This window comes from Odontesthes bonariensis, chromosome 1, assembly GCF_027942865.1.
Source record: "Odontesthes bonariensis isolate fOdoBon6 chromosome 1, fOdoBon6.hap1, whole genome shotgun sequence".
In the NCBI taxonomy this organism is placed as follows: Eukaryota; Metazoa; Chordata; class Actinopteri; order Atheriniformes; family Atherinopsidae; genus Odontesthes; species Odontesthes bonariensis.
This window is the reverse complement of record NC_134506.1, coordinates 31,087,751-31,103,487: the sequence shown is the minus strand read 5'-3', so window position 1 is coordinate 31,103,487 and position 15,737 is coordinate 31,087,751. Positions and strand designations below refer to the sequence as shown.

Sequence of the window (15,737 nt, the reverse complement as noted above, 5' to 3'; positions counted from 1 at the left end):
TATACAGTGCAGAAGAAAAATATTATAACAGTCTGAGAGCTTTGCTGTAGGTACCGGCGGATTTATCATTCACAGAGCTTTCAACGCGCAGGTGGAGCCTCCGTGGGAGAGCACATTACACATAAGAGCGGCTGCTCTCTGGAGGAGGTAAGCAGATTAGGTCTCCCGAAGAAACCTTAATTCCAAGCGGCGATAGCCTGCCATAAAACATCCGTCGTGTGTAGCGACTATGCACGGGTGCACCTCATCTGGTAACAGTTTACATGTGACTGTGTGCTCTAGTGCCCAGTCTGTCTTAGCATTTGCTGATGGCTGATGAAGCCGGAAGGATTGTGCCGTTCGGATATTATCAACAGTCGTGGCCGGAGGGCTCACACAATAAATCCCCCAGCGCGATGAGCCATGACACCCTCTGGTTACACTTTCTTATTGTAGCATATGCCAGGTTTTGCATGATCCACTCCTACTCCAGTGAGTGCATAACAAAGCATCTGCAAATTGTCAGCTACAGTAGTTTACACTAACCTGAAGTTTCCCTTGTTTGACAGGCTGAAAGGTCAGAAGGAGGAGTAAATCCAAAGGGAAACTACACCGTATCCACATGGCTGGTCAGTAATTAAACAGTCCATGGGGAAAAAAAAGTTTAGTTTTTTATTGTTTGGTTTTTTAGCGAGTTATAAAGAGACTAATATCGTCTGCGTGTCTGGTATTTGTTGCAGAGCCCAATTTCCCTCCAATTCCTGGATTCATTCCGCTCAAGCCATGCTTCTATCAAGACTTTGAAGAGATCCCCGAACAGCACCGCAGCATGTGCAAGAAAATGTACCACCTGTGGATGTGTGAGTGGCTACAATTGATTCTCAACTGGTTATGGCACTCTATTATCACTTTAACCTGTGCTAGGCTTCTATGAGCTTATGTTTTAAAAATGAATCAATGTCATTTTCATGTTGATTGATTCCTGAGTGTATTTTCCTTTGTGATCAGCTCACTATAAGGTCATTGTAACAGTAGAGATAAGGTTTATTTGTTGTTGCTTTGATCCAAGAACAGCTTTATTGCTTGTCATGTGACAATGTTTTATGCAGTAAATACGCAGAGTCATTGCACCGCCCTGAGCAGATGAGTTTATTAGTTTATTACACTGTAAATATGAAGCACAATGGTGTTCTCCTCTGGAAGCTCCCTTCCTGTGTGTGAAGTCACCCAAGAGGACAAAGGTCAGGGAGAGAAGCAAGAAAAAGCCCAACGTTTGTGCACTGCTGCCACACAATACTAACTTAGTACATGGGAACAAGCAAATAAACAGCTGAAAATAAAAAAATCACAAAATGGGAGCTCAGGTGTGGATGCCAGGTTGCAACTCATTTTTATCCAAATGCAACAAGTTCAGAAGAGCCTCTTCTCTCTATATAAGTTTTGACTGCCTTGTCAGAGAGATTTTCTGTATGGAATATAACAGAAAATATGTGTCTCTCATGTAGAACTATCTTTTCTCCTTACAGGTGTCTTCTTTTTCAAAAAAGCTAAACGTAAGAAGGTATTGAAAGTCCCAGTTTGCTCAAAAGTGAAATCATTTATTTATCTTTTGTGGCAACTTTCTGTAGCTTTTCTCTCATAAATGTTTCAATGTGCGAGTGTGGTGTGCACATTGCTTGTTGCACCTGAGAGATTTTACTTTGCATTCTTCTTCTTGTGTCATTTGTGAAAATCATTTGAAACCAACAGTCATTTGTTTTGGTTGTGCATTTGGTGTTTTCTAAAGAGAATGACTTTTAAAGAATGTATTTATATTTATGTTGGTGAAACCCAATTTCTTCGCCATGGGCCAGCATTTGAAAGTGAGTGGCCATCATTGATGGTTCCTTTGACAGTAGAAGGGACAAGAGAGCAGAGACCAAAGAAGAGCCAAGTGTAGATAAAAGAAAATGTTTAAGCTAAAAGTCTGGACACAAACCATCTTTTGGCCATATCATGTTGATGCTTACTACTCTGACATACCCTCAAATTTTCTTTCAAATCAAACTCTTCTCTCCGTTTGCATGTGCATGTATTAAATAGATGTTTGTTTGTCTGTGTTTACATCAGTGTCTGAAATTCCTCTGTGCTGCTCTTACAGTGAATAGTGCAACCCTTGCTGTGAATCTCATTGCCTGCTTTGTTTGGATGTTTGGTGGAGGGGGAGTGACCAACTTTGGCCTGGCCCTCATTTGGCTCCTCATGTTCACTCCTTGCTCCTATGTCTGTTGGTTCAGGACCATCTACAAGGCCTTCAAGTAAGAAAAAAGCACTTCTATGCAGTGTTTATTATGTTTATTTTTTTATGTTGTGTTTTTTTTTTTTTTTTACAATGCTCTGGTTGTAACCGGAAATAAAGTTGTATCAATTTAAAGAATGACATTTAAATTTGAATTTGAATTTTAAGTCATTCAACTCATTTGAGGCAATTTGAGTTTCATGTCCAAAATATGAGATCATCTATTCAAAATATCTGTGACTGTGAATATTTACTGTGTTCTACTACAATCTTCAAGCTTCTACTGCAAGCTTCAGTGAACAGTAGATGAATAAACTGAAGGTCCAGATGCATCCCTCGGGTCCTGTGTCAGGTCTGCTGGATTGTCCCCTCTTTCTTAAGAACATCCCTTTCTTAGAAAAAAAACCAACAAGTTTTTTAGGACATACTGCACATCACACGAGCATGATCATTTTGAATTTCCGAACTTTTTTTTTTTTTATCTTCTTGGCCTGTGTGTGTTTTGTCCTCACCAGATTACAATTGGGGAAAATGACTGTTGTTTTGAACAAGGGTTCTTAACATTTTCTCTTCCAAGCCCCCTCTACATGTGTATGTGTACATACAAAAAGCTGGAAGGTGCAAATAGGCGTGGCACATTGCTTTAGGGCTATGTAAGTATAAATGCTTATTGAACTTTTGTGTTTTTCTTAGGAATGACAGCTCCTTCAACTTCATGCTGTTCTTCTTTGTGTTTATGGCCCAAGTTGGCATCAGCATCATCCAGAGCATAGGGATCCCAGGATGGGGAGTATGGTAAGAGTCAGAGATTAGAAATGAACGGCGCTATCATGCCTCATATTGACTGACAGTAACTGAATCAGAATCAGAATTTTTGCATGCTTGTCACTATGTTTGGAAAAAAAAGGTATTATCATTTCGGTTTGTCGAAAAAATACTCACACTCCCGTTCCTGTGTGTGTGATATCTGTAAAGCGTTTGTCAAATATGGCACAAATGTCCACAAAAAAAAAAAAAAAAGTTTTGTTACTTCACCATTAAATTTTGCCCAGACATAACTTTTATGATAGCCCTTTTCTTAGATTTTGAGAGGCTGTTAAAGTGGTCGTCAAATATCGCTTGACTCAGGCTGATGATCAGAAATGAATATTACAGCCTCCATAAAGTTTATAAATGTCACAATGTGCAAATGGATGTTCTAATGCACGAGTAATAAAACTAAACAATAAAAAGCCTTTAGCATCCAGATGTTCAACTGTGGTTTCATATGGATGATCGCCACATAATCCAATAACAGATCACAGCAGTTCCTGTTGTATTCAGATTGTATCTTTCAAACCTACACTTGTAACAGTTGTTTTTTTTTCTTTGATTTTCAGTGGTTGGTTGGCCACCATCTCCTTCTTCAGCTATAACATTTTTATCGCATTAATCATGCTGATCCCTACAATTATGTTCACTGCTGTGGCTTCGCTGTCCTTCATTGCACTAACCAAGGTAAGAGTTTAACATGTGCTTTTCTGTGTAGAAATGAACATAAAAACATAAACGGCATGCCTGAATATGAGATTGATTCTGTTTATATTGTTAGGTTTGTCACCAGAGTGACAGAATCCTTTGAGGCAATTAAAAGCAAATTGGTTGACAGACTTAATGATTTGGAATAATAGAACCTAACAAACCATATGCGCATTAATGAAAGTGCTTAAGACCACTTACCTTCCGCCCATAATGATGTTAATGATGACTTGTGATCCCACCGTGCATGCAGATCCATAATTTCTACCGTGGCACTGGGGCCAGCATGTCCAAAGCTCAGGAGGAATGGGCCACAGGAGCCTGGAAGAACCCTCATGTCCAGGAAGCAGCCCAGCAGGCCGCAATGGGGGCAGCTGCTGGAGCCATGCAGGAGCAGTACTCCAGCCCACAATATAATGAAAACCAGATGTAGCACCGTCAAGACAAGAGGTGTCAAAGATGTAATGCCAAAGATTTGGAAGTTTGCAAGTTCCATGATCTCCAATCATGGAAACCATTATCAAGTTTAAAGTCTGTAGGATGGAAAAAACAGAGGAGGGCACTGAACATCTGTGGGAAACTGATTTTTGCCTTTCTGTATCAAAGGGCATAAAAATATATTTGGTGTATCACACAATTTCATATGATGTTTTTTTTCTTTTGAAATAAATAATAGTTTTGAATAAGTGTTTCTGTAGTTGCTCCATTATGGGAGCTATGTGCTGCTTTGATTTAGATCCTGCAGTTCCACAAATGTTTGTGAATGAAATTTCCATCAATTCTTCATACGCAATACATTTACCTTTAATAATGATACATATATTGAGTACATTGTTGTTGTACTGTTTGGATTATAAACTATCAAGTTGTTACTTTAGTTTTTTCTTGTGTTTAAAACTCAAAAGTGGACCAAAAATCCTATGCAATTTTGTAACTTTACTTGAAATAATTTTACTTTCTTTCATCTCAGCAAAATGTCAGTGTATTTATAAACTGTTTGTCACTGATTGTACTGTGAAATTAAATAATGTAGCAGTGTTCTCAGGAAGTCTCTGTTTTACAATAAGAAACTGTATTACTGCAGGTCTTCAAGTTGATTTCAGTAGTAACTGATGATCACAATTTTGAGAGTTCCTCCAGGCTCAACTTTGAACTTAGGAGAAGCTGCCTCTTTGATGTGCACAATGCTTCCTGTTATCAGTCTACCTTACACTGGAAACACCACTAACATGACAAGTTTATATAAGTTTTATGGTTGCATTAAATTCAGAAAAGGAAAAGCAATTCAAACACTCAATAGGTTTATTTAGGAGCGTGAAAGTCTTGCACCGAATGTCAGCTTAGCATGTGCTCTTATGTAAGATTTAAATGTTGAGTCTTGAAGTGAACCTGACTTCTCCTGTTTGACCACAGAGAGGCGCTGATGGATTTAGTATGAAATGAAAATCTCCATTATAAACACATACCTTTTATGCATCCTTCACAGATCACAGTTTGCAGTTTTTGTTCAGCTGAAATTTGCATAATGCTAACAGAGATACACACATGGGGCGCTGTACAGCTTAACTAGCTAAGCAGGAGCCCTGTGTATAGAGGCTGAAGGTCCTCTATGCAGCATGTCCCAGCCTCAGGCCTTTTGCTGCCTGTCTTTCCCAACTCTCTTTGCCCCCTTTCCTGTCCATCAACTATCAAATATAGGGCAGTAGCCCCCAAATAAGCCTTTGAAAAAAATAAAATAAAATCCAAGCAGTAAAGGACAGGGTCAAAATCATGGTTTGTACAGACTAAGAGAACAGTTGTTGGTGAGGAGGATGCTCAAGCATTTCTACCTAAATGGGATTTGGAAACATTTAAATCAAGCTTCTCTTTATTCTATTTATTCTTTTTTCTTTTTTTTTTGGTTTAGCAAATGAAATTTGAAGACTATTTCGTGCTATTTGATTGTTTTTTTTCATATTTGCCTGTTTAATTTGGGACATTCTACTCAATCATCAAAATGTTTTTTTTTAAATTGTTTCCAATACATTACACACAGCAAATTGTACTTTAGTCACATTAAACTTTACTGAGATTGGAAATCATAAACATGATGCAAATCCTACGCCTTTAGGTGGCAGTATTGGCCCACAGTTGTGGTCAACCAGTCCCACAGACAACCCACCAGGGGCACTATGTATGCCCTGTTTTGCTTCCAAGTTCAGTGTTTGTGAAGTCTGCACAAAAATGCAAAAAGTCTGAGAATGTCAGGTTGATTGATACCACTTGCCCACACCAAAAGTTATATTTGGATACAAATTAACATGCAGCAAACACAATTTCTCCCTTGACATCCAATGAGCAGGAGACCATCAGAGAATAAATTCAAAATACACTTGAAATGGATTTATCTGTGGATGCTCTTGTGGCTACTGTCTGCCTCTCCCCGGGCTGTAAGAGTGATAGAATTACTCTGTGGAGTGGGGGATGAAATTATACTCCAATACTGCTACCCCGCGGGCCCACCAGCAGCCACCAACAAAGAAAGATTCTTGAACATATAGACGCTTCTCGTGACGAGTAGTGGAAAAGATTTGCAACTTTAGGCGAACAGACATAACAAATCAAGGCTGAACAGAAACAAAACCTCTCATCGTCTCATTCTACTAAATCAAAAACTGCATTTGAACATGAAATCACACAAGTTAGGCTGGTGGTTACTGAAGCCATGTTATAGCAATAGGGCCTAAGTTTAATCTGATATGTGATTCCAAAATAAGCCACGTTACTCTTTAGCCTCTGTACTGCAGTTTTATGTATGTGACTCTCTGTGCTGGTGAAGGAAAACAGACAAGCATTTGGTCTCACCACACTTAATGTTGTCCTCCACTGACCTGTTTTTCCCAGTATCATTATATTATGGCTTTGTTGCATTTGTCTATCTAAACCTCTTCTTAGTCTTAGCCTATAAGCTGAAACTTTTATTTCAAAACCCAGCTACCCATCTTATTGTCAACTTGTTCACCAATGAAAGCTTTTTTACACATCTAACAAAGAGAAATAAAATCATTGTTAATCTGGAGTCATGTTTATATCTAGCTGATGGATGTAGATCCAGTCTGTCACTGTGCCCATCTATTCTCTGAGATTGTGATCCAAATCAGTACATTTACAAATACACAACATGTCTTTTTAAAGTACCTTTAACACGGGTATGTTAAAAAAAATGCTTCAGACTGTATTTTTCTCTCAGTGATTCCTATGGTATCACAAAGATAATTAGAAGTTGAAAAAGACAACATTCTGAAACCTGGTCTTTAGATTAGAAAAGATAAACGGAAACGGAAATCACGACTGAGTTAATTATGAAGCTAATGTTGCATTAACACCTAAGCTTTTCTGACATGCAGCTCCTCCTCACGATCAGTTACACCGACAGTGGAGTGCAGAGAAGCTGTAGGAAAGAATGAAGGAAGGTGCTTATAAAGGCCACAGTATGACCTGAAGTTGACTGGACATAGCGAGTCTTTGTGTTTCAGTTCTCAGAGATGCAGATAAAGTGCTCTACCATGCTGTGAACTACATACACACCCAGATATACACATCACTGCCTAAACAAAGGTGTACAGACATGAAACCATGGAAACACAGAGACGTGACAGCACATCTGTCGATATCTCACACAGATTTAAACATGGAGCTAATGTCCCCCTCAGACATCCCGGAAGTACAATTGAAGAGTTTAGATGAGGGAGAAGGTTATGTAGAGACATTTACTCTTCAACATGGTAATTTACAGCACAGAAAATACAGCTCATGGCAAGAATTCAAAACAAACGTTTAGACAAATGAGTTTACAAAATGACCTCAAGAAAAACTGAATGTGTGGGAGTGAGTCGTTTAACTCTGCCCCTGAGAATGTGCATCTGCAGCCTGCAAATTGGGCAGTTAATGATCATGCCAGCTTAAAATAGAATGGAGAAGGAAAAAAAACAAAACAACAAAAACAATAATCATATTTATAATTGTTTGAAAATGTGTCCATTTGAAAATCTATGTGAATTGGTTGCTGGTAATGATGGTTTAACAGCAAAAAGACAAACACTTGTGATTTTGTGAGATGATGGAACTTCCTACAAGATGTTATTGGTAATGAGAAAAGAGTAATGTAAAAATGAATAACTTCACTGAGTCTTTCAAAGACTGAGAATAGGAATTAGACTTTTAACATTATTTAAAAGAATTGCTGAGTTTATAAAAGATGGACAAGTTGATTTAAGAAGTGTCTAAACGTGTGCTAACATTATTACCACATGGTGATGGCTCCAAAACATCTCCTGCTCTAATTGACTCCCATTCAAAATGCCTGATGCAGTAACTGATACGCATTTTTCGAATTTGCGTGGTAGTCCTGCAGCTCCAGTTACTTTTCTCGATGCTTGCTCTTCTATAGTTCTGTCTTTGTAGATGACAGCTGTAAAATCATGGAGTTCACACTAGCAGCAATGTTCGATTTGTCCATCATTATCTATTAGATTGCTGTCATTAATTCATAAATACATCTACTGATTCTTGCTGCAGTTGACTTTTAAAAGGTTTTTAACTTGCACGGATACATGTTCGCGTTAATTCGCTTCGAATGGCAAAAAATTGCATTTATTACTATTTGTCCACTGGCTTTATACGTAATCGCGCACACAGTTCACTTTATATTTGGTCCGAACACACCAAAAGTAGGATTGAACATTATAAAAACATTAAAAATCAGAAAGAATGTATGTAAACAAGAAGATAAAAAATGAAGAAGGTGTATCTTAACCCTTGAACACTAATGTTGGGTGATTTTCAATCATGCACTGCTCATGTCCTAAGAATCGCTGGACTGAGGAACACGTTTCCAACTGCATTATTGATTTTTTTTTTTAAACTCATTAATGATTCCCTAATTTTTCACTTATTTTAGAGCCTTTTTAAAGGGTCCCTGCATGGTACCTTTTTTGTTTTGTTTTATGAGAGTACTCAAATTTGCCATGTATTGTTGTGTTTTAATATATTATTATGAGGAATTTTTTTGGGGGGTGTATATAATACCCGTTATTGATGATATTACAAAAATGTACCTTAGTGTTCTAGGGTTAAAGGAGCGCTACTTTTAACAGCTTTAAAAACGATGAAAATAGCCAACTTTTCAAACATATTTTACCTTGTCAAAATGTATTGGGGCCTGACATCAACGTAACTAACAGTCAAGTCCAGACTTATCCAATATTTATACTAACTCTGCCAAAAAGCATGTTTACACTAGGTGTATACATTACCTTTAAATAGACAGTTTTGTAGAATTATGTTTGTTTGCTTTCTTGCTGAGAGAAGTTAGTTCCTCTTTGCTGACAGTCAATCTATTTCCCTCTGTTTAATGTATTCATGCAAAGCTAAGCTAACTGTTGGTCACAAATATCATATATCATCTCATCTATCGGAAATCTATTAGAAATAGGACATTTCTGACATGCCAAAGTATTCCTTTAACAAGAAAGCAATGGATGAAATTGCTCAGCTCTGGAAACACAATATAGGTGCAGACAGAACTGCCCTCCGACTTTTAAAAACTTTTTTTTTTGCTAAAAACTCAATAAAATACATGTATCAGCTGCACCCCTGAAGCAATTGGCATCATTCATGAGATTTCCACCCCAGATCATCTTTACGTGTGCATGATGAGAGGAATAAGAGCCAACCCAAGGGGGGGGGGGTCACCCAGCTGTCTGGAGCAAGGCCATGACTGTCAGCTACCACAAAGGAATGCTGCTGCCACCAGCCTGTGAAATCACCAATCTGATGATGGGAGTCATCCCCTGACAGTGCAGGAAACGGTGACAGTAGAGGCTTGAGAATGAGTCTGGTGAAATATGGGCCTGTCAGCAGGGAGAGAGGCTGAGCACAGTGGTGCAGGGCCGTCGCTCCCCGTGGCCGACTTCATCATTGACACTCCCTGTGGAGCCAGCAGAGGGGTGGGAGGTTGGGAAAATCAGGAGAATCTGCGGCTACTCGATTACAGCGGCTTAAAGTCTGTCTTGCCTACACAAGGTGTTCTCATTTGTTCCAATTGCCTCAGACGATAAACATGAATATCCCAACTTAAATTCCTGCCTTTTAAGACAGGAAAGCCTTAATGAGAATTAATTGCCCAGTTGTTGTAGCCACGAGGACTCCAAGGTATGTTGGAGGAATCCTAAATTTGCATACCTCTTATTGATGGGAGAGGAAAGTGAGGAAATTAAGATGTGAGATAGAAGTCTTTTTGCAGCAGACACCAAAGACAAGCCAGGTAGTATTTAAACTGCCAGCCAGTGCACTCCAATGAGCCTTGTGTCTTTGACACAAGCTGCTTCTTCGTCTCATATAATGCTCATGTCATTCGATGGGGTGTGTTAACACAAGCAGCAGAATGTTTGTTAATTCAGATATATATGGTGGAGTCAGCTCTGTGTGCAGGATGAGCTATCATCAAAACAAATGAGCCAGCAAGTGCAGAGGCATGTAAATCACTAGACTGATTTTTTTTCTTCCTTTTTTTGCTCACCATTCAAAGGTCTTCAGCCCTCTACTATCTCCCTGCCAGTATTTTCTCATCGGCATCTTTTTTTATGCTTTACAATGCCAGCTATTCCTCTTACCTATCCTATGCAGCCATGTGTTTATCTCCTCGGAAATGAAGATTTCTTCACATCTTTAGTCATTTAATTAGGTTGGAGCCAGAAGATGAATTACCTGTGGCCTTGATATTGTCCCACAGAATCTCTACACAGTAGGCTCTGCAGAAATTAGACCTCAAGTCGGGAGTTTTTTTTTTTCTTCTTCACATTGGCAATATCAACTCATAGACTTGTCCCTTTTCTCTTTTCCACTAAATTCAATAATGCCTGCATAGACTTACTTCGGTGAGGACTGGAAGTGTCTTTCAGCCATGTCCTATTGTATGCCAACTGTTCACATGAGAGTGGTTTTATTCATTTATATCATTTATTTTTTCATGCAGGGAAAGTCCAACTAATCTGAAGAAACTGTGTTACTTTTCTGTGCAAAGAGTGTTTTAAAATTCTGCTTGAGATGGACTTAGAACATGTTTTTTGAAATCATGTACAATGTATGGAAAAAAGTTATGCTCACTATTATAAAACTGCCACAGAACTAGTCGATTCTATGAAATAAAGATGTGTTTAGTAAAAGCGTCAAAAGGCTTGGACACGAGCTACATGCAGATTGTGGAGGCAAAGTGTCCAGAGTTATATTAATCAAAATTGAAACATAAACTCTCCTTGATGACGTGACCTCGTCATGAACTAATGTACACACTGGCTGTAGCTGAAATGGGACGGGGAAGGGGAGGCTACGGTTGGTGTGAATCAGTGAGTCATCTTGTCATCAGAGTAAAACTTGTGGCTTTGCACAACTTAAGTAAAATAAATGTGAGACCATAAAGGAGAGGATTGATGGGAAATATGAACTGATCAGAAGTTATGGTCATTCAATTATCTTGTTTTTGTTTGTTATTTTTTAAAACCACAGCTTGCTTTTAGGCACCACTTTTACATAGATGCCAGTGGAGGTAAATAGTGACGAATCACAGGTTTAACAACCTTCGTACTTCTTGAATCACCGCAGCCTCCATTTTAAGCATAATCTGTGCAGTCAGTACAGAAACTGTAAAATCTCAGTGGTGTCCTGCTGCCCTGGTAAGGCCAGAAATTTGATCCAGAGGCCATTTGCCACATACAACCCTTATTTGGAAATAACAGATCACTTTAAGCTCTAGAAAAGGTGTTCCCTCATGTTTTCTCCATTCACTGCATCGCCACAATTGCGCTCATGACTTTCACTCCTGCGGGTGTTTTGTGTATTCAATGACATCTTGCCACTGAGAATGCTGGAAGATCTAATCAGTCTCGCTTCACTTCACTTGATCTGTTTCCTCAATTAGGTTGCAAGCTTGCAGCTGCAGATCCCCCGCTCTTTTACACAGGTTTTCTAGTAAAGTCAGTGTGGCTTGTTGGTAAGGGAAATATTTGTCTTGAGGGTGTTCAGAGCTTTTCTCGCGGATCCTCTGCTTATCGACGATCAGACAAAACATTTTGTTGCCCAAAGCAGAACATAAACATGTGTAAAGGATTTATTCTTCACATGTAGCATGGTTCCGCGGGACATATACAAAATCATTCCCCATTCAGGATACTAACAAACCGTCTTGCCACACATTTTTTTGATCAGGTGCTGACATGTTTGCAGAGCTCATGCATTGAATGAAGAGGGATCTGCAACAATCCAAGGGGATTACAAAATGTCAGTAGATCAGATATAGTCAAATGGTTTTTTTTGACCGTTTGAACCGAAAGAGCATCCATACGTGGAGTATCTCACCCTGAGTTTGTTGTGGATCAAGAAGACCAATGTCACTGCACAACCTGGTAGGTGATTAGCATGATCTGACTCCTACAATTATTGTAGAATCTGACAAATCTGGCAACTCCTCCTACTATTAAACATACCGCTTGTGACAACCTGTCCCTCCACTCTCGTCTTGCTTTAGTATCTTAAAACCATGCCCATATTGGTGTACTGTTTATTTTCCTCATCTCAGAGATCCACATTTTGAATAATCACTATTGGATATTTGTTCGGTCCTATATCATTTATGTGTATGAAAAACAATGACTTTGACAGCGATTATAGATGCAGCTGCAGGGAATGTGCAGCAGTAAGTCCTTGTCCTTACCAACAACAAGAGCATAGAGCTGGAGCTATAAAAACAGGCTCCTTGTGGACATTGAGAGTTCCTGCTCACAACCCACTGAGGAATATAAGATTTTAGAGACACTATTTGAATAGCAGCTACAGGAAACAATGTAGAAACAAACAAAGAACCATGCCTCTGAAAAACAAATAAAACTGTGAGTTCTCCCAACAGGAACAGCAAAGTCTATCCAGTGACTTCATACAGGGAATACCCCTGACATTGCAATGCATCTTATTATTTCTTTACCTCATCAGAAATACACCAAGACACACCACCACATTAACATAACCACACAAAGCTGTGTGTGTGCCACTTTCACAAAACAGCTTTATGTTAAATGCTGCAGTTGACTTTGTGTGAACAGCCTGAACAAACAGCTCGCAGGAGGAAGTAACATCATGGGGGTCGAGGTTTTGTTAGGACAGACCAAATATGAGAGTGAGAAGCACATATCAACACAACAAGATCACAGACTGTAATTCCTCCGGGGGACAGGAAATTCCTCAAGAAGAATGTCTGTGATGTCTGAATGCCATATTTCACAGAGGAAACCCAGGACACTGATTCTTTCGGTTGAACACAAAATACAGCGGCATTGCTACAAATATTACCCTTGTGCAGCTGATTAATGTACCAGTAGATTTGATGGAATCTCAAATGGGATGTAGAAGACTGAATTGCAGGAGACTGATAGCTGATAGCAGTTTCCTTTGTGCAGCTGGTTCATTGTCTCCACCCATGGTAACCTGTCCGGACACCAATGTACGAGCAAAGGCAGTGAGACATCCAGTGAGTCTTTAGCCCCTTTCACACTGAGGAATAACCTGCGTTTAATTCGCGAATTTAGCGTGTCCGCTGTTCCTTTCACACTGATGATCCGGGCTGGGGTGTCAACTCGATTCGCCATTCGACCCGCGTCGGACCCTAGTCTTTTTGCCAAGCCGAATTTGATGTGAAAGCAATTGACGCGGGATGGACGTGGACGTGGCGTGACGTGAGGAGTTTAAAAGACAGGATGGACAGGTAGCTGCTGGAAGGGCTGGCGAGAAAGATGACAGAGCGCGGTTTCCCACGCAGCAAGGCGCAGGTGACCAACAAACTGAAAGCCATGAGAAAGAAGTTCCATGCGGTTAATGACCACAACGGCAGGAGTGGCAGAGGGCGATTGGACTGGCCATATTTCGACATGTGCCACGCCAACTGCATATACACTTGCGTGAATGAACAAACAGCCAGCAACAAAAACAAGTCCTCAAGGTGTCCCGCCATCGTTGGTTTGAAAAATTTGATGCAGACAGGTGTATTTAACCCTACCTCCGACGCATGGGTTGTGCCTACATCATTGTACACGCCCAGCATTTTATGTGTTTTGTGTGACGCTCTGCCACTAACGCCCCCTGAACTCGGCTTCAGGCGACACGGGTCACCTAATACGCCAAGCGTTCACATTGCTCGACGCGGGATGAAGTGGCAATTTGGACCCGCGATGGTAGCGGGTCTCAGTGTGAAAACAGCTATTGATGGGAACTGTGTGCTATTTAATCTTCTTTACAAAGTGAAGAGTTTGTCCTTGATTTCTCAACTGTGTCAATAGCCCCTTTCACACTGAGGAAGAACCCGCGTTTAATTCGCGAATTTAGCGTGTCCGCTGTTGCGTTCACACTGACGACCCGGGCTGGTGTGTCAACTCGATTCGCCATTCGACCCCCGTCGGACCCTAGTCTTTTTGCTGAGCCGAATTTGATGTGAAAGCAATTGACGCGGGATGGACGTGGGCGTGGCGTGACGTGAGGAGTTTAAAATAATTTTTAAAGGAGGGTCCGCGAGCTCTTCAGCCTCCGAGCAGAGGACGTTATTTACCGCCACATGTCGGGGATGGTGAAAGATGGACCTCTGCTGGAAGGGCTGGCGAGAAAGATGACAGAGCGTGGTTTCCCACGCAGCAAGGCGCAGGTGACCATCAAACTGAAAGCCATGAGAAAGAAGTTCCACGCATGGGTTGTGCCTACATCATTGTACACGCCCAGCGTTTTATGTGTTTTATGTGTTTCATGTGACGCTCTGCCAATAGGCAACGCCCCCGGAACTCGGCTTCAGGCGGCACGGGTCACCTATTACGCCAAGCTTTCACATTGCTCGACGCGGGATGAAGTGGCAATTTGGACCCGCTAAGGTAGCGGATCTCAGTGTGAAACAGCTAATGTCTCTGGCTTTGTAAAATGTAGCTTTGCTTTGCTATACAGCGTGTAATATGATGAATAACAGACAAGCTAATCGTTTGGAATTAGGTTGACTTTTCTGTCCTGTTGAATATTCTACAAGTAAATGATCATTTTGTTTTGATATGATCTGATGTGTTATGGCAAACTTGACAGCACCATAAAAAAAAAACCATTAGCAATCATTAGCTAACATCAGCGACTTATAGGCCCACCTCACAGTTTTTCACTTGTTTTCCACAAATAGATTTCTCTCTAATGGACAATGCTTCTTCTGATCCTTTGTTCTTTCTTTTACCTACATGGCTCGTGATAATAACAATGAGTGTGTGCATATCTTTTTACATCTTCAATCTCTTCAGCATCAAAACTCCTGCGTCAATCCATTTTTCTTGTTAATGGTGTCCTTGCTTGGCCTCTGTCTGTGTCTTTCTAAAGTTTTAAGATTTTAAATCTTTTTAAAGTTAATTTAAAAAATGAAACTTAAACCACTGTAAGTGATATTGCACAGCATATATAGACAATATTTCTTAAAAAAAAACAACTTCCTGCTCCGTATTTCTTCCTGCTTCCTGTTTTATTATAATTTTTCAAAGTTTGCATTTTTTAGCAAATTGATGAACTGATTTAATAGATTTTACGATTGAATTGCTTCATATGCAAACGTTTTTTACAGCTAGTTTACTTTTTGTGTGTTTTAAGCCTTGATTACACAACTACGAATATTTAATTCTTAATATTTATTTCCCCTGTTTGATAAAAATATCTTCATCCAGAAAAGTGCGCAGAAATAATCCTGCTGTGCCAGTAGGTGGCGATAATGTTTACAAGAACGACAAGTTAAAATACAAGAGAGGAACATTCCGAGCATGCCCTTTGAGCTGAGGTTTAAACTTCAGAACCAAAAGAGTAGTTTGTGCAATGCATAACTAAAAGAAAGACTATAAAGAAGATGAAAGCCAAGTGAACATCA

The 15,737-nt window shown here is 39.8% G+C and overlaps 1 protein-coding gene across 1 annotated transcript; it reads left to right on the top strand.

Annotated features, from left to right (window-relative positions):
* Positions 1-4,740, top strand: scamp5b (secretory carrier membrane protein 5b). The gene is made up of 8 exons (XM_075471799.1): positions 1-147; positions 549-608; positions 720-839; positions 1,506-1,532; positions 2,120-2,276; positions 2,951-3,052; positions 3,637-3,754; positions 4,029-4,740. Exons 2-8 carry the CDS (start codon positions 602-604, stop codon positions 4,206-4,208), a joined length of 711 nt encoding a protein of 236 aa, XP_075327914.1. The 5' UTR covers positions 1-147; positions 549-601; the 3' UTR covers positions 4,209-4,740.
* The last annotated feature ends 10,997 nt before the right edge of the window (positions 4,741-15,737 follow it).

Coding starts and splice junctions, on each gene's coding strand:
- scamp5b (XM_075471799.1), top strand. Junction 3,053..3,636: donor ATCCCAGGATGGGGAGTATG/GTAAGAGTCAGA, acceptor TTTGATTTTCAG/TGGTTGGTTGGCCACCATCT. Junction 3,755..4,028: donor CCTTCATTGCACTAACCAAG/GTAAGAGTTTAA, acceptor CCGTGCATGCAG/ATCCATAATTTCTACCGTGG.